The sequence below is a fragment of the Lutzomyia longipalpis genome, chromosome 1 (assembly GCF_024334085.1).
Source record: "Lutzomyia longipalpis isolate SR_M1_2022 chromosome 1, ASM2433408v1".
In the NCBI taxonomy this organism is placed as follows: domain Eukaryota; kingdom Metazoa; phylum Arthropoda; class Insecta; order Diptera; family Psychodidae; genus Lutzomyia; species Lutzomyia longipalpis.
Window position 1 is genome coordinate 39,570,725 of NC_074707.1, and position 26,371 is coordinate 39,597,095.

Below are 26,371 nucleotides of genomic sequence, written 5' to 3' on the forward strand. Positions count from 1 at the left end.
AAGCAGTGGTATCAACGCAGAGTACTGCAAACGCGAAATCCTTTCTTTAACAGACTTTTCAGCTTTAATAATTAAAGGATTTTGTGTCTGAGAACAGCTATACAAATCTACACCGTTTGACCGATCGCGATGAAATTTGGTATAGAGACTACTGATTAGAAAAAATAATTGAAGTGGCTAGTGCCGGTTTTCAACTTTCAATTATTTTTTCCAACTAATCGCGCATAGTTTCACAAAAAATGTTAGATGATAATATCTACTTTTAATTCTGATGAAATTTGAGCCAAGTGTAACTTATAAAAAAAAAACTGGGAAACGAAAGAAGTTAGGGTACCCTATTTGTAACGTAAGGGGATCACATAAAAACTCATTAAAAAAGAACCACGTGACCGATCGGCATGAAATTTTTTTAAAAGTTAGAGCCCATGATTAGCTATCATTTGAATCTGAGTTTGTTCAAATCGGTCAACCACAGGCTGAGATATACATCAAAAATGTATTTTTTCACTATGTTTCACTAAAATGGCTACCACGACCGAACCACTTGACCGATTTTCAAAAATTTACCAGATTTGGAAAGGGAATTAAATTACCTTTCCAACGATACTATATTTATCAAAATCAGTGCACTAGTGGCCCCATAGGGGAAGACGGGGGTAATTTGGCCATTTTGGCAGTCATTATAAATGGCAATATCTCAAGTATGGTAAATGCTAGAGTATCCATTTCTCCACAGTTTATACTATCCGATCATTTGATTTTCTTTTACTTGAGAAAAATCATTTTTGGTATCTCCTCAATAGTTTCGACCATTTCGACGTGCCCGAAGATTATAAACCATTATCCAATTTTTAACACAAGAGTATGGTTCATAATCTTCGGGAGCGTCGATTTGTGACTTCGACTTTCCTGATATATTTTTAACGATTGAAAATTATTTTATACGTCGCTAAGGGCCATTGATCCCTCAAAAACACGATAGTGTCATCCATTTTCCGGTATCTGAAATAGATTTTCCTGTAGAAATGGTTTTATCCAGAAAATTCGAGTGGGGTAATTTGGCCACTAGAGTATTTCCGACACTACTTTCCACGGCGCACACAAATTTTTGAATTCCCTCTTCTTACATTTTTGTTAATAACTTTTTTCTGATTATCAGATCGACCTAAAATTTCTACACAAACCCATCAGATAATCAAGGAACTTATTTACAAAAGATTACATCTACACATATCAAAATAATTGCCCGATAACAAAAAAAAAAAAATCTAGAGTCAATCACCTACCCTTAATGGTAATGGAAGGCTTAAATGGAAAACTGCGAATTTGTTGACACATCTCACTAGGCACAAATTATAGCTCAATCTATGACCTTTTGAACGCCATAATAGAAATTACCGTCGAAAGGGGTGGAGAGTCACAGAATTGAAGAAACATTACAGTACTGGAATATTTCGTGTATCCCATACAACTCATGAGTATCATCTTCAGAGGTCATTTTTAGGAAAATGCGAATTTGTTGACGCATCTCACTAGGCACAATTTCTAGGTCAATCTATGACCTTTTAACCCCCATGATCGAAATTCCCGCCGAAAGGGTTGCAGAGCCAAAAAATTAATTATGCCGTACCCCTTAGTGTATTTCATACAAAATGCAAGAGCATCCTCGGAAGAGCTCTTTTGTGAGAAGATGCGAATTTGTTGACGCATCTCACTAGGCACAATTTCTAGGTCAATCTGTGACCTTTCAACCCACATGATCGGAATTCCCGCCGAAAGGGTTGCAGAGCCAAAAAATTAATTATGCCGTACCCCTTTACTGTTTTTCATACAAAATGCAAGAGCATCCTCGGAAGAGCTCTTTTGTGGGAAGATGCGAATTTGTTGACGCATCTCACTAGGCACAATTTCTAGGTCAATCTGTGACCTTTCAACCCCCATGATCGGAATTCCCGCCGAAAGGGTTGGAGGACCACATAATTAATTATGCCGTACCCCTTTACTGTTTTTCATACAAAATGCAAGAACATCCTCGGAAGAGCTCTTTTGTGAGAAGATGCGAATTTGTTGACGCATCTCACTAGGCACAAATTCTAGCTCAATCTATGACCTTTCAACCCACATGATCGGAATTCCCGCCGAAAGGGTTGCAGAGCCAAAAAATTAATTATGCCGTACCCCTTTACTGTTTTTCATACAAAATGCAAGAGCATCCTCGGAAGAGCTCTTTTGTGGGAAGATGCGAATTTGTTGACGCATCTCACTAGGCACAATTTCTAGGTCAATCTATGACCTTTCAACCCACATGATCGGAATTCCCGCCGAAAGGGTTGCAGAGCCAAAAAATTAATTATGCCGTACCCCTTTACTGTTTTTCATACAAAATGCAAGAGCATCCTCGGAAGAGCTCTTTTGTGAGAAGATGCGAATTTGTTGACGCATCTCACTAGGCACAATTTCTAGGTCAATCTATGACCTTTCAACCCACATGATCGGAATTCCCGCCGAAAGGGTTGGAGGACCACATAATTAATTATGCCGTACCCCTTTACTGTTTTTCATACAAAATGCAAGAGCATCCTCGGAAGAGCTCTTTTGTGGGAAGATGCGAATTTGTTGACGCATCTCACTAGGCACAATTTCTAGGTCAATCTATGACCTTTCAACCCACATGATCGGAATTCCCGCCGAAAGGGTTGCAGAGCCAAAAAATTAATTATGCCGTACCCCTTTACTGTTTTTCATACAAAATGCAAGAGCATCCTCGGAAGAGCTCTTTTGTGGGAAGATGCGAATTTGTTGACGCATCTCACTAGGCACAATTTCTAGGTCAATCTATGACCTTTCAACCCACATGATCGGAATTCCCGCCGAAAGGGTTGGAGGACCACATAATTAATTATGCCGTACCCCTTTACTGTTTTTCATACAAAATGCAAGAGCATCCTCGGAAGAGCTCTTTTGTGAGAAGATGCGAATTTGTTGACGCATCTCACTAGGCACAAATTCTAGCTCAATCTATGACCTTTCAACCCCCATGATCGGAATTCCCGCCGAAAGGGTTGGAGGACCACATAATTAATTATGCCGTACCCCTTTACTGTTTTTCATACAAAATGCAAGAGCATCCTCGGAAGAGCTCTTTTGTGGGAAGATGCGAATTTGTTGACGCATCTCACTAGGCACAATTTCTAGGTCAATCTATGACCTTTTAACCCCCATGATCGAAATTCCCGCCGAAAGGGTTGCAGAGCCAAAAAATTAATTATGCCGTACCCCTTAGTGTATTTCATACAAAATGCAAGAGCATCCTCGGAAGAGCTCTTTTGTGAGAAGATGCGAATTTGTTGACGCATCTCACTAGGCACAAATTCTAGCTCAATCTATGACCTTTCAACCCACATGATCGGAATTCCCGCCGAAAGGGTTGGAGGACCACATAATTAATTATGCCGTACCCCTTTACTGTTTTTCATACAAAATGCAAGAGCATCCTCGGAAGAGCTCTTTTGTGGGAAGATGCGAATTTGTTGACGCATCTCACTAGGCACAATTTCTAGGTCAATCTATGACCTTTTAACCCCCATGATCGAAATTCCCGCCGAAAGGGTTGCAGAGCCAAAAAATTAATTATGCCGTACCCCTTAGTGTATTTCATACAAAATGCAAGAGCATCCTCGGAAGAGCTCTTTTGTGAGAAGATGCGAATTTGTTGACGCATCTCACTAGGCACAATTTCTAGGTCAATCTGTGACCTTTCAACCCACATGATCGGAATTCCCGCCGAAAGGGTTGGAGGACCACATAATTAATTATGCCGTACCCCTTTACTGTTTTTCATACAAAATGCAAGAGCATCCTCGGAAGAGCTCTTTTGTGGGAAGATGCGAATTTGTTGACGCATCTCACTAGGCACAATTTCTAGGTCAATCTATGACCTTTTAACCCCCATGATCGAAATTCCCGCCGAAAGGGTTGCAGAGCCAAAAAATTAATTATGCCGTACCCCTTAGTGTATTTCATACAAAATGCAAGAGCATCCTCGGAAGAGCTCTTTTGTGAGAAGATGCGAATTTGTTGACGCATCTCACTAGGCACAAATTCTAGCTCAATCTATGACCTTTCAACCCACATGATCGGAATTCCCGCCGAAAGGGTTGCAGAGCCAAAAAATTAATTATGCCGTACCCCTTTACTGTTTTTCATACAAAATGCAAGAGCATCCTCGGAAGAGCTCTTTTGTGGGAAGATGCGAATTTGTTGACGCATCTCACTAGGCACAATTTCTAGGTCAATCTGTGACCTTTCAACCCCCATGATCGGAATTCCCGCCGAAAGGGTTGGAGGACCACATAATTAATTATGCCGTACCCCTTTACTGTTTTTCATACAAAATGCAAGAACATCCTCGGAAGAGCTCTTTTGTGAGAAGATGCGAATTTGTTGACACATCTCTAGGCACAAATTATAGCTCAATCTATGACCTTTTGAACGCCATAATAGAAATTACCGTCGAAAGGGGTGGAGAGTCACAGAATTGAAGAAACATTACAGTACTGGAATATTTCGTGTATCCCATACAACTCATGAGTATCATCTTCAGAGGTCATTTTTAGGAAAATGCGAATTTGTTGACGCATCTCACTAGGCACAAATTCTAGCTCAATCTATGACCTTTCAACCCACATGATCGGAATTCCCGCCGAAAGGGTTGGAGGACCACATAATTAATTATGCTGTACCCCTTTACTATGTTTCATACAAAATGCAAGAGCATCCTCGGAAGAGCTCTTTTGTGGGAAGATGCGAATTTGTTGACGCATCTCACTAGGCACAATTTCTAGGTCAATCTATGACCTTTTAACCCCCATGATCGAAATTCCCGCCGAAAGGGTTGGGGACCACAGAATTAATTATGCCGTACCCCTTAGTGTATTTCATACAAAATGCAAGAGCATCCTCGGAAGAGCTCTTTTGTGAGAAGATGCGAATTTGTTGACGCATCTCACTAGGCACAAATTCTAGCTCAATCTATGACCTTTCAACCCCCATGATCGGAATTCCCGCCGAAAGGGTTGGAGGACCACATAATTAATTATGCCGTACCCCTTTACTGTTTTTCATACAAAATGCAAGAGCATCCTCGGAAGAGCTCTTTTGTGGGAAGATGCGAATTTGTTGACGCATCTCACTAGGCACAATTTCTAGGTCAATCTATGACCTTTTAACCCCCATGATCGAAATTCCCGCCGAAAGGGTTGCAGAGCCAAAAAATTAATTATGCCGTACCCCTTAGTGTATTTCATACAAAATGCAAGAGCATCCTCGGAAGAGCTCTTTTGTGAGAAGATGCGAATTTGTTGACGCATCTCACTAGGCACAAATTCTAGCTCAATCTATGACCTTTCAACCCACATGATCGGAATTCCCGCCGAAAGGGTTGCAGAGCCAAAAAATTAATTATGCCGTACCCCTTTACTGTTTTTCATACAAAATGCAAGAGCATCCTCGGAAGAGCTCTTTTGTGGGAAGATGCGAATTTGTTGACGCATCTCACTAGGCACAATTTCTAGGTCAATCTATGACCTTTTAACCCCCATGATCGGAATTCCCGCCGAAAGGGTTGGAGGACCACAGAATTAATTATGCCGTACCCCTTAGTGTATTTCATACAAAATGCAAGAGCATCCTCGGAAGAGCTCTTTTGTGGGAAGATGCGAATTTGTTGACGCATCTCACTAGGCACAATTTCTAGGTCAATCTATGACCTTTTAACCCCCATGATCGAAATTCCCGCCGAAAGGGTTGCAGAGCCAAAAAATTAATTATGCCGTACCCCTTAGTGTATTTCATACAAAATGCAAGAGCATCCTCGGAAGAGCTCTTTTGTGAGAAGATGCGAATTTGTTGACGCATCTCACTAGGCACAAATTCTAGCTCAATCTATGACCTTTCAACCCCCATGATCGGAATTCCCGCCGAAAGGGTTGGAGGACCACATAATTAATTATGCCGTACCCCTTTACTGTTTTTCATACAAAATGCAAGAGCATCCTCGGAAGAGCTCTTTTGTGGGAAGATGCGAATTTGTTGACGCATCTCACTAGGCACAATTTCTAGGTCAATCTATGACCTTTTAACCCCCATGATCGAAATTCCCGCCGAAAGGGTTGCAGAGCCAAAAAATTAATTATGCCGTACCCCTTAGTGTATTTCATACAAAATGCAAGAGCATCCTCGGAAGAGCTCTTTTGTGAGAAGATGCGAATTTGTTGACGCATCTCACTAGGCACAAATTCTAGCTCAATCTATGACCTTTCAACCCACATGATCGGAATTCCCGCCGAAAGGGTTGCAGAGCCAAAAAATTAATTATGCCGTACCCCTTTACTGTTTTTCATACAAAATGCAAGAGCATCCTCGGAAGAGCTCTTTTGTGAGAAGATGCGAATTTGTTGACGCATCTCACTAGGCACAATTTCTAGCTCAATCTATGACCTTTCAACCCACATGATCGGAATTCCCGCCGAAAGGGTTGGAGGACCACAGAAATAAAAAGAATTTACCACCCAATATGCAAAAATTCATTATCAGACATATCGTCTAAAATTACAAAAAAAATCAGTTTATGAGCATAATATACATAAAATAATTAATAAAATAAAATTTTTATTCTTTTTAATTCATATTATGTGTAATGTTTCATATTTCATGTGTTTCATAAAACTTAGCCAAGACTCAATCCTTTTCGGCTGGGGCCTTCGGCCCACTTCAGCCCTGCTCTTAGGATCATTTACAGAATATTTTAATTCTATATGTTCATAAATAATTTAAAAAAAATTTTCAATATTACAAAAAATTCCCATGTTCAACTTAGCCGAGACTCAAACCTTTTCGGCTGGGAGTTAATTATTCATCATAATTGAACTTGTATTATTAAAATTTTTATGATTTTTTTAAGTTAATTTTGGATTTTTTATGTTTCATATTTCATGTTTCATGCAATTTTTCATGTTTCATGCGATTTATTTCATGTTTCATGCGATTTATTTCATGTTTCATGCGATTTGTTTCATGTTTTATGTTTCACGCAACTTAGCCGAGACACAAACCTTTTCGGCTACATTTCGGCCTACTTCAGCCGAATGCGCGGCGCGCTTCCGGATAAGGTCAACCCGAACCATTTGTTCCGCATTTGTTGCTTTTCCCGCATCAGCTGAAGCTCAGCTGGTTAATAGACGTTGAGGAATAAAGTTGTGTGTTCTCTGAATGTGTGAAAAATGAGTGTTTCCAAATTGTCTGCTTGTAAAAATATCCTCCTCAATTCTGGGCATCAAATTCCCCTAATTGGCTGTAAGTATTATTTGTGGGGGAATTTTGACAGAGATTTGTGAGATTTTCCTAACACGAAGCTCCAATTCAGTAGGAACTTACTTAATTACTGAACCGGAAACGGTGCATAGTGCCTTGGATTATGCTCTAGGTGCTGGATATCGGCACATAGATACAGCTACATGCTACAAGAATGAGCTACAAATTGGGAATGCCCTAAAAGAGCTACTTCCCAAGCATAACCTGTCGCGGGAGGATATTTTCATTACGTCTAAATTTATTCCGGATCCCATTTACGAGGACTACGTGTTGGATATTGTGGAGACGTCAGTGCGGAAGCTCCAGGTGGATTTTATTGATCTCTACCTGGTTCATTGGCCAGCAGCTAAGGGAATTTCTATGCATAGTCCGGAAAACGCCAAATTCCGCGACGTTGCATGGAAAGGTCTCGTTGGGGCGCAAAAAAAGGGACTCCTCCGGTCAATTGGTGTTTCAAACTACCTCCCGCGGCACTTGGATGAGCTACTGGCCAATTCTTACGGCATCCCACCGGCTGTCAATCAAGTGGAGTGGCATCCACATCATCATTCTCCGGAATTGTTGGAATACTGCGAGAAGAAGAATATCTTCCTGCAGGCATATTCCTCCTTTGGCGGTGGCACAGGCTTCCTGACGCAAGATCCTGTTGTGAAGGACGTGGCGAAAAGGCTGGGAAAGAAGGAATCTCAGGTAAGGAGGAATTTTCTCTTCTTTCCGTTTCTTTTTTACAGATTGGTGTGTAAAATGTTGACGCTCTTGTGGGATGATGCGGCGATAAATTTTAGGAGGTGGTCTGATCATTTTTTTGTCAGTCGGATGATCTTAAATTTGACCATGAACCCCGTGGAAACTTATGTTGGGGAGAAAGCCCACTGATAAGCTTTATTAGGTCGTGTTTGCTAGCGGGGATTGTGATTTATGAATGCGTTCTCTCAATCCCTATCTTAATTCATAAGCTCGCACAGCTGCTCGTTGATATCAGAGATTTTTTTTTTGTGAGGAATCATTGTTGGGATCTTCTGAAATTCCCAGCTACTGCTTCCCACTCAAATCAGCTTCTTAGACAATTTAATTAATAAATTCTGAAGCAAATAAGTTCTGATAAAAAATCTTTTTCTCATATTTCAGGTCCTCCTTCGCTGGGCAACTCAGAAGAATATCGGAGTCATCCCCAAGGCACGCTCTAAGCAGCACATTGAAGACAACTTTGCCCTGGACTTTGATATTCCGGAAGAGGACATAAAAACATTGAGCAACATGGAGCACCGAGAGAAGTATTCTTGGAATCCAGATCCAATCAATTAAGGCATTTGCATCACATTTCCAGCACTTTTAAAAGCTTCCAAAGGCAAATAAAACGGAGAAATTATCGGAGTCGTTTAGGCATGATGATTGCGAATGATGTGGTAAGGATGTGTGCAGAATTCTTTGAAAAACAACTTCCAAAGGCGGGGAAACCACTCAATGGGCGGGAATGGACAGTACTGTGTGCAATTGTAAAGGAAGAAGGAGGAGAGCTAGAGGTGGTGGCCATGGGGACGGGTACAAAGTGCATTGGGGCTGATCTTATGTGTGAATCAGGGGATATTGTCAATGACAGTCATGCGGAAATTGTGACGAGAAGGGCTTTCTTGCGCTATCTCATGGAACAAATGACCTTTGCACGACAGCTGAAGGCTAGCAGCATCTTTGAATTTACTCCTCATGGCGAGAAGAAATTTATCTTGAGGACTGGCTGTAAATTTCATTTCTTCACCACACATTCACCCTGTGGGGATGCGAGTATTTTTCCGGGAATACCCACAGACGATGAGGATTCTCAGCCACCGGCAAAAAGGCCAAAGGCACAGCTAGAATGTCAAGACGGAGGTTTCACGGGTGGAAAATTAATTGGACAAGCAGTGGGGGGAGATCTCATGGAACAGACAGTGGGATGCGTGAGGAGGAAGCCAGGCCGTGGGGTGGCAACACTCTCAGCCTCGTGCAGCGATAAGATGGCCAGATGGTGTGTCCTGGGGGTGCAGGGGGGACTTTTGATGAATGTCCTTGCAGCTCCAGTTTATCTTGACACACTTATTTATCCTCGGGACGCGATTTGTGACAAAAAAGCCACAGAACGTGCGCTCTGGAGGCGTTTCACAAATCATCCAGACATCCCATCGGACACCTACAACCTCCATTGTCCGGAAATTCTCATAGCAACCCAGGAAGTTGTGTTTCCTTTTGAGAGGCACCCACACCCTACAGCCCAAAATGATGAGTGGCAACCATCCCCGGGAAGCATTGTGTATTGTCGTGTTGGGGAACGTTCACATGAGGTGGCGATTGCCGGAAAACGCCAAGGTGTCACGAAGAAGAAGGCAAAAACACCCGCCGCGAGGCTATTAATTGCCAAGAAAGCCCTCTTCATTCACTACATGACCATCTTTCCCCAGCCAAATTCACCGCAGCGCCGAGATTTATCGTATCAGGAAGCTAAAAACAAGGACTATAGAATACTGGGGCAGTGGCTAAAGCAGCACTATTTCAGCGTGTGGCCCACAAAGAGTGAGAAATACCTGAAATTCACGTGCACAAATTAATTTAGCACGTGGTTTCTGGGCAATCTCAACTTGTGGCTCCCAGAATGGAGCACAAGGTGTGAATTAATGTGGCCGGAAAAATAGATAAATTCGCCTCAAAGTGCTTATGCGGCACACCGGAAATTCCTCTCTGGAACTTTTTGTAAAAGTGATGAAATTAAATGTTTAAAATGTTAATATGCTACACAATTTACAATTTTAAGCTGTTTTGTGAATAAAATGAAGTTTTACAGCAAAAAGGAGGATTTTCATTTTTTAGTTTCCAGCAGTTGCTGTGAAAAGCGTTGCGAGGGTGTTTGCCTTTTATTTATTTAATCTAATCCTCCCTCGTATTTTGGACTTTTTGGATTAGAACAATTTTTATTATTCTATTTCCCCTATTTTAATATACATATTTTTCTGCAGGTATTACATTAGTTTTCAATATTTTTTGAAAATTTAGGATTGGTGGTATTGAGAATCTGCTTCTTCTATTCAATTTTTCAGCCATTTTTATCCTAAACCAATTTCATTTTGCTTTAAATCGACGTGGCCGATTTATATGAATGATTCTCGTAGCTTAAAACATAAAAAAAATCTAGAATTTTTCTATAGAGAAACTGGGGCTCAATTTGTATTACTTTAAAAAAAAATTTCCAATTTTAAATGTAGTGAAACTAATTTTATAATAAATACTTCGTCATTTACGAAAAAAGAGGGAGGTCGCAATTGGGCGCCGGTCCGAATTGGGCCACGTTTCCCTATTTAATTAATTAATGTGTAAGGGAAATATTCTCAGAAGTGTTTTGGGCTGGAGTCAGTTCCCGCTTTCCGGTCATCTAGTGGTGGAAACGCCCCTGAGTCGACGAGCATTTCACAAACGCGTGTTCACCCTTCCACGTCCCACAAAGAACTAACTCTAATCACTTAAGCGACCCGCTATGTATTCCACCACTAGAGGGCCCGGCCCTAGAGAGGAGACCCACATAGAGTGTATTCTGTCTCGGAAAATAGGGGAATGCCGGCAATATGGGGTTATGCCATTGGCGGGTACAAACTTTGATCCTACAAATGTAAATTAAAGAATTAAATTAAATTAAATTCCCTTTCCTCACAGCCACTGAGGAAGGCACTGATTTGTGCCGAAAGCTCTGGCAGAATTGTTCCTTTAATTCTGAACTGAGTTCCGATTTTCCCGACGCTGACCGGGGGAAAAGTTAATTTTTCCTAAAAATTTCAATCACATTTACGTCGGCTTCAAAACAAGATAAAATTAATTTAAAGAGTTTAAATATAACATACATAATAACATAACATAATTTATTCACCTTATAATACAAATATAATACATAAGGGAGTTGACAGACCCAAGCCTATAGAGGCTGTTTGGGTCTCCACCTACACTACACATACTTAGATTGAGTCAGCACATTTACAGAGTCATAAAAAATTGTCATAACAAAACTTCTCACGTCACTCAGTTTGATAGGAAACACGTATTCACAGATATTGTTTATGACGAGGGGAGCCAAGTAATTGATACTCCTTTTAAAGAGTTCGGAGTTTGGCCGAGGCACCACCACTGATCTGCCCTTACTCCGACTCTCAGTATAGGTGAATAATAGGGAGTATGTGAGTCCCCGCTTCTCAAATAGCTCCGCAATCCTCCGCAATACTTTAGAGATAGTTAAACAAGTAACACAACAACAACAACACACAGCCATTTGTCCCATTACTGGGGTTGGCTTCTCACACACAAATTTTTGGCTTTGATTTTTTAATGACCGGCTGCCGACCTGACGTCAACCTCAGAGAGGCATTTTTGTTGCATCGTGACTTTGTGTTAGGAATATTCCTCATTCATAAGTTTTTATCACAAGCAACGGTGCAGAGCAGTCAATATTAGTTCAAGAGTTGCCTCTCGTTGTAATATTGCACTGGTGGGAACGAGTGGGGGCATTCCTGACCGAATGAGATCTTTTTTCATATCTGCATTACAGCCAATCGAACACCACCGAGCCTCGAACCCGCCGACCCTCCCAGGGACAGAGCAAACGGACACTAGGACCGTCTGCTTTGCCACTGCTCTACTGGGCCGACTAGATAGTTAAACAAGTAAGATTTAAAATAATTGAGTATTTTAGTTGTGTTGTTAGAAGATTCGCAAATAATCTGTGATATAGCAGAGGAAATATGAAGCGTTTTACATTTACCCAAAGAACAAGCCCCTGAAGAAAGAGGCAAGAATCTCCGAAACGTCGTGAATAGAAGAAATCTTAAAGCATGGAGATTTCGAACCTTTCAAAAAGGCAATCAGGGTTAAAATTTTTTTTTCTGTTAAATGATTTTGAAAATATCAACAATGAATTGAATAGCGATGGAGACACCTGGTATGACCGGGCGTCTCCACGATTCTGGTTAATTTTACAACTAAATAATAAAAGATAAGACATTGTTTTCACAGCTAATTTTAAAGCCTTTTATGGACTGTCTAGCAAAGCAGCATCTATCAATTATCTTTGTACGTGCAGTATCTTCTGATCTCTACGACAGCTATTTCAGAAAGTTTTTTTTTTACAGTTTATGTTATAAATTTTCTTTCAGATAAAATATCATTTTTTTTAATTGAAAAAAAAAATTATAATAGAATATTTATTAAGATAACTATCGCACCTAGTTATTGAAATATTTCATCTCGTAATTGCTATCATTCTCTTATCAGCTGATATATATTGGAGATTTTGTGGGAAATTAATTTTCCACAAGGGGAATTGAGGGGTTTTCCAGCTCCAACCCCGCCATATCAAATTCACCACAATTTTCCTCATTTTCATCCCTCCGCTCATTCGTAGGAGTTGCTCAAAGAGGGGTTCCTTCCAATATTGAGGGGTTGGATGTTTTCCCGCATGAATGGCACGCTGTATGACTTTCTGTGACTCTTTGGCAATTTCCCAAAGAGATGGACGTTAGTTGCGAAGGAAGTGTCGTACCGAGTGGATGCTGCTCATTTTTCCGTGAAGCCCTTCCGCGTGCTCAACGGCAAGTTGAATTTCAGTGCGGAAAAGTGGGGTGTGTGTGTGCGAAAAATCGCTGATAAATTCGGGGGTGAAATGTTGGAAGGCAACCCTGGGCGGGCGACTTGAGGACGAGAGGGATAATCTTGAGAAAATCTTCAATGTGAATTTTCTCCGTCAACTTTATCCATTTTTCCTCTGTGAGTTGAGAATTTAATGTAAATCATACGTTAGTATGTATGGTGGTGGGAGCATTTGAGGAAAAAAAAGAGGTGCTCTCTGGGGTTATGATGGGGCTGGGGGGGTGTGATATTAAATCCTCCGGAATCTTCCCTTGAATCATTCAATGTCTTTCCCAGAAGTAATTTTTCTCCGCAGAAAAACCCCAAATGATCAACCCCAACTGCGGTGGCTGGCGGTATACTCTAATGAAGTTGAATTGTGCTGTTAATTGCATGGACTTTTGGGGGCAAAAAACACCCCCATTGTATGTTTGATTTAGCAACTCAACAGCGCGGTCCTCCAGACACACTGATTTGGCGGTGAATTGTGTGCCAAAGTTTTCCCATGAAAAATGTTTGGGAGGGAGACCAAGAGGCGGAAAAGTGCTTATACTGAGAGTATGTTGAGCACCAGCACCTCTTGTAGTTTTTTTTTCTCTTCTTCAATAAACCCTCCTCATACCTATCATGAGGATTTGTTACAGAGAGCGTTGTGTGCCAGGAAAACGAGTGCAAAATTCGTGTTTGAGAGAAAAATTTCCAGTCCATTTTCCATGGAGCTTTATACCCCCACAGAGTTGAAGAAAATCAATGGGTGTCGTCATTTTGGAGTTTATTGATGATCTCAGCTATTTTGTTCCATTTTATTTTTATACATTTTTTTTGCTCTCAACCCCTCTTTCCACACCCTGCAGTCATCCCTCTGAAAAGAGAAAAGTCTCACTGTGGTGTATAAGCTGTTTTCCTTTCCTTCTAAATCGCCTAGGCCACCCCTCCATCCCTCAATCTCGACGATGGTACTTCCTGTGCCAAGATTTGGTGTGTGTGTGTGTGTGGTGTGCTCTCGTTTGCTGCTGCTCAGATTGTGGTCCACTGACCAACAAACGATCTTAATCTACCACCCATTGTAGTGTATGATGTGCTCTGTGTGGCCCCATTGTCGCGCAACTGAACCCACCCCCACCCCCACTATGGCACCACCAGCAGTGGGAGCAAAAGCTCACCGAACCGGAGATAGATTCGGTGAAAGGGATGAAGTCAGCATTTTCCACCACAAATTAATTGATTTCACTAATGGCCTCACTTGAATACGGACCAAGAGGGAGTTTTGTGGATTTTTTTCCTTCCTTCGTGTGTCTCTCAATGGTACTTCACTTCCCCACAGAGACTTCTCATCCCCCTCGAGGCATCCCAAACTTATCCATTTTACTATATACATACATGTAGGAGGGAAAAGGAAGACGTTATTAAAGACGAACGATTCAGATAGTTCTTATACCAACATTAGATGAGAGGTGGATTAATTGATTTACAGCCCTATATAACTTTTGGTTCACCCCAAATTGATTTCTCGAGCACGTCATCTTTAAAGTATGTACGTATATAACTGGATAATATTCGTTGGAAACTATTTAGAGAAATTCCAGCAAATTATAAACCCTCAATATCTTAGGGGAGATAAGAATCTGTTTGTGGCACGAAGAGAATGAGGAATGTCTTTAGCAGTGAAGCTGAGAATTCAACATTGGGGTAAGAATTGTATGTATAGTGTACGGTATGTGGGTAGCTTGAAAAATTTCCCAACTGAGTTTTAGATTAATTTTCACTGAACATTGGGTTGTTTTCCAAATTGTTATTATAATTAAGGAAAACTTTAACACAAGAATATGAAGAATTTTTGCGGTGAACAAAAGGAACAATACATTTACATAGTATAAAATTAATTTCAATGCCTTTGAAGGGAGAGAATTTAATTATTTTTCTTCTTTTATGAAAATAAACAGAGATGACACATCTTTTAGCTATTTATATTGCATAATTTTTTTTATTTAACTATTTAATTGCTTGAGAGATTAACTTATGCTTAAAGTTTATTAATTGAAAGCTAATAAAATGTACTCACTTAAAGAATTATGAGCTTTTCGTGAAAAAGTTACGAAAGGTAGATTTTTTTTATTTGCACAGTAGTGGTAGAAGATACTAACAATAAGAGATAAATCTTATTCAAATTTCAAAGAGCAAGATTGAAATAATAGCCGGGAGGGATTGAAAACTGCAGAACCATTCCAGCAAGGAAGTGGCTTAACCGATTTCAATTAAATTTCTCTACAACTTCTCTAAAACATTTGAGAGTTTATTGTTCAGTTATACAAACAAATTAAGTTAGAACAGCGGAAACTGTAGGTAAACATTTACAAATTAATTTGATAATGAAAATTAAAAAAAATATATATTTTAATTTAAAAAAGTTTAAAGTTCTTTCAAAATAAAGAGAAAAGAATTTAGCTAGGTGTATGGTCCAGTTGGGTAATCTTTTTCTACCGTTCATTGATTTTCTATTCATGACGCGTAAATATTAATTTCCGAGTATTTCCGAGTTCTTGTCGAGTTAAGCAAAAACAATTATTTCCCTAATTTCGATTTCTATCTAAATCTAAAAGATTTTCCTGGAAAATGATTCGTTGTTGTTTTTTTTTAACTTTATATGTACATTTTTTTTTAAATTACATCACAATTTTTTTAAATCTTTTATTTTATATATATTTTTAAAGTCTGTTGAAGAGATAATTGATTTTCAACTTTTGTAGTCAAAACTAAAATTCATTATGTACATAAATAAATACGTAGAGCGAGCTTTTAGTTCACGAAGCTTTTTTTGAATTGACTCTTCGGACGTAAAAAGCTTTTTTTTCAAACAAATATTGACTTTAGTTGTCAGTTCAATAGACATGGTTTTAATTTATTTACATTATAGACTTACCGAGCTTGTATGGAATATTCAATGAACTTCCAAAGCAAACAATATTGCGAAGGTTCTGAGTAAAAAAAATTAATAAAGTTTTTGTATTGTACATTTATATTAAAATTATGTGAACGTACATTCATAAAACATTATTTGTTTGTTTTTTTATTTTTTATAAATAATTTTTTTAATAAACATTCGTTTTTGAGTAAACCAAAAAATACGCAGACAATGTAATTTTCATGAACCCTTGAAGAAAAAACGGATTCTGTTAAGAAAATGATTTTTTTCCTGAAATTTTCATTACAAAATACTCCATTCGACAAATACCTACATATATAAAATCTGTGCTTTTTGTAAAATCTTTTTCACAGCTTTTATGTATTCAGTGTGTTACGGAGAGGCACACTGGAGAGTTTGGTTCTCGTTGGGCTTCGACTAAAATTGAATTTTGAGGCACTTGTCGAACTTTGATAAAATTACGGGGAAAAACATCTATGTAGAATCCAGTATTGGATGGTGATGTACAAAAATGCCTGTCGAAGACGAAAAGAACACTTAACACGATATATGGGGCTTATTTGAGGCGCCGTAGCTGCGCGAGAGAAGGGTGGAATTCAATGTGAAGAAAATCACATCGTCGCATCTCTTTTATTGGATACTCTGGCACGGGGGGCGATGGTGAAGTGCCTATATGTGATATAATGTCATTTATAAATATTATTTATCTCCCCCCCTCCCCCGTATATTGGGGCACCGAATCTTCTTCGCCTTAACGTGATATATTAGGATGTATTTTCAGCGAATTAAGTATCATGAATAAGTATCTATTTCGTATTGCAATATTTTTTCGATTTCACCAATTTTGTTTATGCATCCATCTTCGGGGGTTGTCTCCTATATACCCCAGCCTCCCACCGACACGCATTGATGTATTGCTCAACTGAGGAAGTATAGGATAGATAACCAGAAAACCTTATAAATAATTCTCATTCCAATTTCGGGTCGTTTGTTTAACAAGATACAAAACCATAAGGCACCGAAAATCCCCAATGGGTTTCCCTATTCTCGGTTATGCGGACTCGTGGCGAGGAAGCTGTGTGAAGATCGCCCTGGGAGGGGGGTGGAGGTCTGTGAGTAGAGTAAGCTGTAAGGAAAACCACAGGCGAAGGAAACTGCGCGTGGGAGTGAACACAAAAATAAATGGAAAATGAATGAATCGGGTAGAAAGACATCCCCTAAAATAATTATACAATTTTTATTGCTTATACAGTATCTGAGATAAGGGTCAAAGTGGGGTCAGTGAGATGGTTTGAGGGTGAATATGTTGACTGGTTGCTCGAATGCTGGCGTGTGCTGCTGTGGGCACTCCTCTTATTCCCTTTTCACAGGTCAACTATGCGAGCGCATTCCTTTCTCACCTTTCCCACACCATCACCCTTGAAATGAAACCCACGCTGGAATTTCGATTTAAGAGGAACTGATTAAAATAACTTCGTTAGGGGAAAAAATCCACATTTTTTCCTCCTTCCGGTCTCACTTCGTCAGCCCCCACCGAAAATGTCATCGTGCGCCGGACACTTCATTAATCATAGATTTTTTTTCCATCATCCCCCATTTCCCCAGTATACCTCTTCCCAATCCCTCCCAAAAGGGAGCCCTAAATATCATTATAAGAGTTCGGGGATGACGAAAAAAAAAACCATAAATAAGGAGACACACTTTGCATATTGTTGCCATCCGAACAAGGCCACGCGGAGGGATGGGAGTGGAAAATGGAAAAATTGGTAATTTTTTTTTGACGAAGCCTCCATTCAACTCTGTTATACCATCATCACCCTCTTGCACGCACTTCGAACCTTTCGATTTGACAATTTAATGAATATTAATACTCGGAGAATATACATATATGTATATCTTATTTCTCTGCATAGTCACAAAATTGGACCTTCAGACTCCTCATCATGTCCTTCCAGCTTCCTTTCCACCCACCCACCTTTCCATCATGAATATATAAAAAAAAGTTATGATTTAATATCTTTATTTCGTGATGGAATTTTCTCTTGTGCGTATTTTCTAATTAAATGCCATCGCTCAATGTGAAATTCCGGCGGAAGATGCGATCTGTCCCGGCGAGAGGAACATTCGGTCCATTTTCCTAATGATGATAGCGATGTATGTGGCTCTAGGGGTGGATGTTATTAGGCGATTAGACCGCTTGACTCTCTCTCCAGTACATAAAATTTGTATAGCTCCATTCTGTGGCTTTTTCAGCACTTATGTGTGTCTCTCGCCCCCACGCCCCTTCACCGGGGTACCCTTTCTAGGGGCTAATCAGCGATGACCTCCGCGGTACATTTTATGATTCGAATGAATTTGAATGTTGCTCATAAAATTTTAGGGTATAACATTAGGAATATCAGCCATCTACAAGATTTAATAAGACATTAAGATACGACTGGAATTGCCACATTTTCGTGGTTTTTATTTTTCAAATAAAATTCATATGGGGGTTGTCCAGAAACACAAAACTGAACTAACATTCATGAAGTGATTTGTTTGAGAAGATCATTTATCTTGATAAATAATTGTTTATTTAATCAATATTTTGTAAAGATGAATAGAAGGCGTTTAATTGCTTTTTCATATTAATGGAATTTGTATCTTTTATTGCTTCAAAATTGATTGATTTTCTTTTTATTGACGCAAGGGAAAGGTATTTAGTAGGTATGTTATATAGGTATCTACCTATTATATTCACATGCGATGAAATTTGTAAAAAGCAGATAGGGAGGAAAATAAAAGAATAAAAGGTACATAATATGGATTACCTTCTTGTTCTCACCTAAGAGAATAAATTCAAAAAGAATCGTTTTACAGGTATTATTTTGAGCTTGTTTCCTATTTATTTTTCATTCTATATATTTTTTAAAGATAATAAATTAAATTTTTGGAGCAAAAATGAATAAAATTGGTGTAAATGAAAATAAAACTAAATTAGTTAAAATTAATTTTAGTGTTATAAGTTATTATGAAAAAATTAAATCCAATTTGTATGAAAATAAGATTCAGATTCTGACGTCATCTCCTTAGTTTCTATTTTAAACAGTCACAGAACATTTGTAATTAAGTTTTCTACTTTACAATGGGAGCAATTTTTATAATTCCATACCCCATTTAATCTGATCCTGTTCCACCCCTTTAAATTTGAATGAAGAGTTCAGTAGAGTTGAAACGTAGAAATGCAAATTAGTTTTACTTTAGCCTAGCTAGCGAAAAATTAATGAGATTGTGCATTCTGTGGTGTTTATACCATTATCCTATTGCTTATAAATATTATTCTTTTTAATTCCACTTGGCACTGTCTTTGGTGTTGATTTTACATAAGCTCTATGTTATTTTTAGCATTACCATCATACAGGGTGAGTCCGGGGAAGAGGGTTTGACTTGACAAATCCCATTATAGCAATAATAACAGTTGTTAACCATCACTAATAAAATCTAGCCGTGTAGGACGCAAAAGGGGGTAGAGATAGAGATGGCGAAAGAATGGTAATGTGAGTTGAAATACAATGCTGGGTGTGGAAATACAGCTCGCTGAATAATTTGCAACCTCCTCTCATTGCGAAATTGCCAAATGCGCCAAATGAGTTTCCCGCTTCATTATTTTGAATCAAGAGAGAAGCTTTTGGCTCCGCATATGCCATATATAGTGTGGAAAGTTGGTACTCACAGAGCGTGGGGTTGAAAATCAAATTTCTTCCTCAAAAGCTAACAGCAGAGGGACGCGCCTCCCGACATTCTTGCGCGCATTTGACTGTGCTCCAAAATTGCTATATAGAACCATACCCAAATTACACAAAGTGGGAATGAATTAGATACTCCTCTCTTTCTGCTTTGGTGGCGCGGTCATTGCAAAAAGGGGTGGTAATTTGTAAAGCAACCCGCTTGGAGATTCTCAAAGCGAGGGGGCTATTAAGTGAAATCTGCATATTTAATTTCTCAAAAGGACTTTGTAGGCTTTTACTAAATTTACACATAATTTTGGATGTTTTCAATTTCGTGGCAATGTACATAGCATTAGGGAAGAATTAAATCATTCCCAAGGTTCTAAATTGACCTTCAGTATAAGCTATGTGTTGTACTCGCACGGTTCGCACTTTTGGAAAATTTGTTGAAAAGGTACTGAGGAAAATAATAAATTAGAGCTTTTGTAGATACCTACCTTTAAGTTCAATTAAAATTATCCATTAGAAGTTTAAGGAGTAGCTTTGTTTATTTTGATTAATTCTTCTGTAAGACAAACAAAATATCTATTTATTCACCCCTTGGTTGAAAGTTTGGGAGCAAAGACAAATTTAGAACTTAAACCACTTAAGAAGTAGCTTAGAGTTTTATCGTAGTTGATCTATTTAGGTTTATTTTATGAATTTGTGGTTTAGACCTTACATTTATGCCCTATGATCCATGAATGCTATGCTTTTATCCCTTTTATCACATTGCATTGTCTCTTAGGAAAGGCTCACCCACATCTGGTGCAAAGGACACATAATAAATTCTTGTTCATTTGTGGGATGACAAAGCTTCTTTTCTATATATACGACTATTGTTGCTCCCACCTGAGTCCTCTTGACATTCTATGCGCTCTACCGGGTGAGAGGCTTAAAATCATGGAATTCCAAACATGATGGAATCATCAGGAGCTTTAGCATGAAATGGGGTGCCTTCAGGATGAAAAGTCTGTTCAATTAGAAATTTGATGTTGAGGGCAATTTTTCTCGTAAGCCGCAGTGGAAAATTTCAACCATATTACCGACAAACCTAACGATGTACGTGTTGCGACGGAGTTGGGGGAAGGCTCACTTCGACATCAGTTAGGGGTGTTTTGGGTGCGGAATTTACTCATTATGCGACAACATCCCTTTTTGGCTTGGGGTATATTACTGCAGAGGGTTGCGTATTAAAAAATTACATTGACAAAATGTTGTCATATGTGCGATGTGGTAAATTGCGTCGACAAACGCGTGGTTTCATGTTGCAGTTTACCCTGGCGGTTTATTATGGTTGAGCCGTGCGTAGGGGGATGAATACAAAAAGGGGTTTGTGTTTCACTCTCCACAGATAATAAGGGGGTTTGCACTGCTTGTAAATGGTTAGAAGTGAACCACAACGATTTATTTGTTTATCAACCCTCAATTTTGCAGCACTCTGGCGCCCTTTTTCCTTCCCTCCCTTTAGGGGTTTCTTTTTTTTCGGGGAGAGAGATGTGTGGTGTGGTGTATTATACATTGTATATAGAGCTCAGGGGGTGTGTTTGGGTAGTGAAAAAAAAAACATAAATTCCCTACAGATGATTCTGTGGAGTGATCCATGAATTATCAGGGGTTCGACAGTTAATTCATTTTAATTCCTCCGCTTCGGATCTCACACCCCCTACATTTTTTGCACAACAATTTGTACGTACAATTCATTTCTGTACGTGACGACAATTGGTTCAAATTTCCAATGACTCGTCAATTTATTAAGGAGAGGGCTTTAACACCCATTCTGTAGCACATAATTCATACTGTTAGTCACACTTTCACTGACTCATGTGAGTTTGCCTTTTTCCATCCCGATGAGACAGAATACATAATTCCATCCCAGGGGAAAATGGCACATAAACACCATTATTTGGGAGGGAGAAAAGAATATATACATATATAGTAAACTATGTAGCCTCACTCCAATACAGTCAGGTATTAGTTAACGTCGCATAGGATGTACTCTTCTCACCCATTAATAATAATGAGTGGAAAGAGTATATCCCATGCGACGTTAACTAATACCTGACTGTAATGCCAACATACAATACAAACGGTTGTAGGTGAATTCTGGCGAATTAATGAATAAAATTGCGATTGAAGAGGAGCAATCAGCACACCACTTGGACAATCACTAATGTAATTTGGCAAGTCGTGATAAAAGGCCACCCCCGCAATGAATAATAACCATATCCTAATTTTCCGTTTGGTACAATGGATAGAAAATTCCCATACATCGGTGCTCACCAATAAAATACAATGTCTATGGCATTTTGGGGGGTCAGGTGAAAGAGAGAGAGAGAGAGAGTGAATGAGGGGATATATACAAAATACATTTATTCACACCTTTCGTCCACAAAAGCACACCACTGTGTTGGGCTGGGGTGGAATCAATGATGGTTTGCGATAAGGATGAGCCAGGGGATTGTTCCCACCGAGAAATTGCCTCCCCCGCAAAGAACAGAAGGCAGGAATAACGGAGGGATGTGAAATTCAAATTGGGATGTAATTTTTCCGCCTCTCCTCCCCCATATACAATATCTACCCACCATTTATTTCCCACGCTATTTCATTCTTTATTTATATGCTGGAAAACTCCCATCGTACACCTTTCCATACCTTTGCACTTGACTTGAGTTCAAAAAAGTAAAAATTTCATCTCAATGGGTTTTATTTTGTCTCGTTATTTCTTGACATTTCCTCCTCACCAAGATACCATACTTTCTTCGAGAAAAGAGCTGCGTGGAGCATTTGTAAAGTTTTCTAGATTAAAAATTTATTGACAGGATGAAAAATTGAGCTTTCTTGTCACACTTTAAAGGGTAGCTTGTAAGAATGGGTTCAATTGGGGTTTTCTTTTTTCTCAAGAAAAGAATAGTAATCGATATATTGCTCGGAAAATGTAGAAAAGAATATAATTAATAGGGTGTATGAAATATATATATTTGTAACTATTTATTTAATTATTTCAAAGTTTATAAGGATTTATGAAACATTAACCCTGCTTTTGACATCAAGAGTTTTAAATTTTCAGTAAGAAGGAGTCAAAAATAATATATTTGGAAGTGAAAGAAAGTTACACAAAGAAACTTAAAATTTTTAACGAGTTTTAAACTTCCTTCTCTACAATATATCTTTCAATCTACTCGACACCAACTCTACATTGAATTCTGCATCAACTGAAGAGAGAAGTGTGTAAAATTTTATTAGAATTGTTAGTAGCCTCCCTGTATATGCTATACAGTCAAAAAAAATTCCACAAAGAAAATGGCTTCAATGACCTCGTACACGCGAGGATTTTCCAGCGGATGGAGAATGTGATATGAAGACGAAGCAGAAGCTGTGTGGAGTTGTTTTCTTAAAGTTTTTACGATTAGCTTCATTGAAAAAAAAAGTTAACTTGAAGTAAACCATTTGGGGGCACAGAGACGCAAATTCTTATCCACCACTCGTTGAGAAAAGGAGCAGAAAAAATTCAATAAACTCTTCGGACAAACCCCTCAATATATACACGAATTTCTACACAACAATGAAATTTTAATAAAGTGTGTCTTGTTCAGACCAAAAAATCCCTTTGTCGATGCTCAGTTTTTTTCTTCCCTTTTTTTCGGGGGTTTTCCCCATAATTTGAGCCGCATGAGGAATTTTCTCATTGATGTAGTGCTTCATTTTTATTCAAAACTCGCTTTTCTTTTCTCGATTTATTGTTATCTTTTTCCCTTAATTTTTTCCATCTTCTTTTTTTTTGCTTCAAACTTATCAATTTGGTTTCTCATCAATTTTCACATGGGAGGAAAAAAAAAGTTTGGGTTTGTGCAGAAAAAAATTGCTCCTAATTATCATATCATAACTTCTTGCATTTTCCTCTTGAGTGTTTTCATTTCCATTTTGAAACTTTCTCTGTGGAAAATTGCGAAAATGAACACCTCGAGACTTGTTTAGAATTTCATGCATTTTCGCAATCTCGGGGATTAAGTTGAAATCCTATACACTCATGGGAAGTGAAAGTTGCAAGAAAAACTTTTGTACATAGGGGAGAGATTTTCCACGCATCGTATATAATACCACTTTATGTTTTTTTTCTTCTATTTATAAAGTGTAAAGAGCCAAATAAAATTGGATAGATTGTATACAGTGATTTCTTTATAAGCAAAATTGTTTTTTTTTATAACGACGATGAACAAGAGGTAAAGTTGAACCTAAATTTAATTTAAAATTAATTCAATATCTACTTACATTTTAATTTAAATTCCGTGAATTTGTGGAATTTTTTTCCTATAGTTTTTCATCATTATCTTCATTTTTCTATTCCTCTTTAAACCATGGGAAAATTATATTGTTTTGAGAATTAAAAGGAAGCATGTTTTTTTATCCCTTTCGCTTATTTGAATTACTCTCTATACTTTTTTCAAGCAAATAAAACAAACACGCCTGTATGTGGTGGGAAAGCATGAGAGCCCTATCTGAGCTTTTGATGTTTTAATTAACGAAATGAATAACATCAACCAGAGAGACAGAGAATAGAAAAATAAGTAAATGGTGTGCTACTTATTATTTACGCTGGAATAATGTGCTACCTATATGGTTTATGTACTCTTGTACTCAGGATTCTCTTTCAAAATTTTTCCACTTCTTGTAATGAAAAAACTCTGGAAGACCAGATCTTATTAAATAATTACCGGAGCGTAAAAAGTGGGGGAATGGTAAATTGTTTGACGAGAATTTAATAATTATACCTGCTGTTAAAACTATTTAGGTATTTGCCGCTTGAAGAAAATAATAATGATCAAAATTAACGTGCCATGATGTTGAATAAAAAAAAAGTTGTAGGCTATTTGCCGTGACCAGGAATTGAACCTGGGCTTCCTCGGCCACAACGAGGTGTCATGACCACTAGACGATCACGGCTGTGCTCCACTCCATTCTCTGTGGCTCCAAAATTGACCAAAACTTTCACTGAATTTCTGCATAAATCAATGAATCGATCAAAAAAATATATTTTAAAAAAAATTGTAGGCCGTTTGCCGTGACCAGGAATTGAACCTGGGCTTCCTCGGCCACAACGAGGTGTCATGACCACTAGACGATCACGGCTGTGCTCCACTCCATTCTCTGTGGCTCCAAAATTGACCAAAACTTTCACTGAATTTCTGCATAAATCAATGAATCGATCAAAAAAATATATTTTAAAAAAAATTGTAGGCCGTTTGCCGTGACCAGGAATTGAACCTGGGCTTCCTCGGCCACAACGAGGTGTCATGACCACTAGACGATCACGGCTGTGCTCTACTCCATTCTCTGTGGCTCCAAAAATTGACGAAAACTTTCACAAAAGTCAGCATAAATCAATCAATCGAAGAAATAAGATTAAAAAAAAAAATTGTAGGCTGTTTGCCGTGACCAGGAATTGAACCTGGGCTTCCTCGGCCACAACGAGGTGTCATGACCACTAGACGATCACGGCTGTGCCCCACTCCATTCTCTGTGGCTCCAAAATTGACCAAAACTTTCACTGAATTTCTGCATAAATCAATGAATCGATCAAAAAAATATATTTTAAAAAAAAATTGTAGGCCGTTTGCCGTGACCAGGAATTGAACCTGGGTTTCCTCGGCCACAACGAGGTGTCATGACCACTAGACGATCACGGCTGTGCCCCACTCCATTCTCTGTGGCTCCAAAATTGACCAAAACTTTCACTGAATTTCTGCATAAATCAATGAATCGATCAAAAAAATATATTTTAAAAAAAATTGTAGGCCGTTTGCCGTGACCAGGAATTGAACCTGGGCTTCCTCGGCCACAACGAGGTGTCATGACCACTAGACGATCACGGCGGTGCTCCACTCCATTCTCTGTGGCTCCAAAAATTGACGAAAACTTTCACAAAAGTTAGCATAAATCAATCAATCGAAGAAATAAGATTTAAAAAAAAATTGTAGGCTGTTTGCCGTGACCAGGAATTGAACCTGGGCTTCCTCGGCCACAACGAGGTGTCATGACCACTAGACGATCACGGCTGTGCTCCATTCCATTCTCTGATGTTCAAAAATTGACCAAAACTTTCACTGAATTTCTGCATAAATCAATGAATTGATCAAAAAAATATAATTTAAAAAAAATTGTAGGCTGTTTGCCGTGACCAGGAATTGAACCTGGGCTTCCTCGGCCACAACGAGGTGTCATGACCACTAGACGATCACGGCTGTAGGCCTCTTGGACGCTCTCTTTGCCGAAAAAGAGCTCCAATTCATTGAAAGACTTCTTCGAGTACACCAAAAAAGTGAAAGTCAGCAAATTAATTTAGCTTCAGCATTTTAACGATCATTCGCTTAAGGCATTTATGTTGAGGTATTAATGAAAAAGTGAACCAAGCGGAAATACTGTAGAGAGGCAATAAAGCAATTTTTATCGCTTTTCTTACAACATGGGAGACAATTGTGCCAAAATCACAGTCATTCATTTAATTCTCCCACATAATAATGATACGGAACAATTGAGCTTTCTGCTGTTAAGGCATCGTCAAATTGAAAAAGATAAAACCACCCTCAGGGGGAAATTGAAAAACTGTGAGAGCTATGAAAAACTTCTATTGGATTTTGACACAAAAAGGAGTTTGATGAATGTGTTTGTTTCAATTTTCCTTTCTCTGTTTTTA

At 38.7% G+C, this 26,371-nt stretch overlaps 3 protein-coding genes and 8 non-coding genes across 12 annotated transcripts in view; 2 read left to right on the forward strand and 9 right to left on the reverse strand.

The window, feature by feature from the left end:
* LOC129787307 (DNA-binding protein RFX2) overlaps positions 1 to 26,371 on the reverse strand; it is an 865,065-nt gene continuing 838,694 nt past the window's right edge. For both annotated transcript variants that reach the window (XR_008750217.1, XR_008750218.1), the window contains one exon: positions 1 to 24. The gene's annotated coding sequence lies outside the window, so the exon portion shown is untranslated. The remainder of the gene's footprint in view (positions 25 to 26,371) is intronic.
* On the forward strand, positions 7,159 to 10,192 carry LOC129787356 (uncharacterized oxidoreductase MSMEG_2408/MSMEI_2347-like). The gene is made up of 3 exons (XM_055822894.1): positions 7,159 to 7,353; positions 7,424 to 8,061; positions 8,500 to 10,192. The coding sequence occupies exons 1-3, from the start codon at positions 7,281 to 7,283 to the stop codon at positions 8,674 to 8,676; spliced, it is 888 nt and encodes a 295-aa protein (XP_055678869.1). The 5' UTR covers positions 7,159 to 7,280; the 3' UTR covers positions 8,677 to 10,192.
* The window catches only part of LOC129787347 (uncharacterized), a 37,608-nt gene continuing 24,137 nt past the window's right edge, over positions 12,901 to 26,371 (forward strand). Inside the window, exon 1 of the mRNA XM_055822885.1 lies at positions 12,901 to 13,146. The gene's annotated coding sequence lies outside the window, so the exon portion shown is untranslated. The remainder of the gene's footprint in view (positions 13,147 to 26,371) is intronic.
* Positions 24,550 to 24,621, reverse strand: Trnah-gug (transfer RNA histidin (anticodon GUG)). The gene has a single exon. It is a non-coding gene; the product is annotated as a tRNA-His (tRNA).
* On the reverse strand, positions 24,736 to 24,807 carry Trnah-gug (transfer RNA histidin (anticodon GUG)). Its single transcript has one exon. It is a non-coding gene; the product is annotated as a tRNA-His (tRNA).
* Trnah-gug (transfer RNA histidin (anticodon GUG)) lies at positions 24,922 to 24,993 on the reverse strand. Its single transcript has one exon. It is a non-coding gene; the product is annotated as a tRNA-His (tRNA).
* Trnah-gug (transfer RNA histidin (anticodon GUG)) lies at positions 25,106 to 25,177 on the reverse strand. Its single transcript has one exon. It is a non-coding gene; the product is annotated as a tRNA-His (tRNA).
* On the reverse strand, positions 25,293 to 25,364 carry Trnah-gug (transfer RNA histidin (anticodon GUG)). Its single transcript has one exon. It is a non-coding gene; the product is annotated as a tRNA-His (tRNA).
* Trnah-gug (transfer RNA histidin (anticodon GUG)) lies at positions 25,479 to 25,550 on the reverse strand. The gene has a single exon. It is a non-coding gene; the product is annotated as a tRNA-His (tRNA).
* Positions 25,662 to 25,733, reverse strand: Trnah-gug (transfer RNA histidin (anticodon GUG)). Its single transcript has one exon. It is a non-coding gene; the product is annotated as a tRNA-His (tRNA).
* Trnah-gug (transfer RNA histidin (anticodon GUG)) lies at positions 25,848 to 25,919 on the reverse strand. Its single transcript has one exon. It is a non-coding gene; the product is annotated as a tRNA-His (tRNA).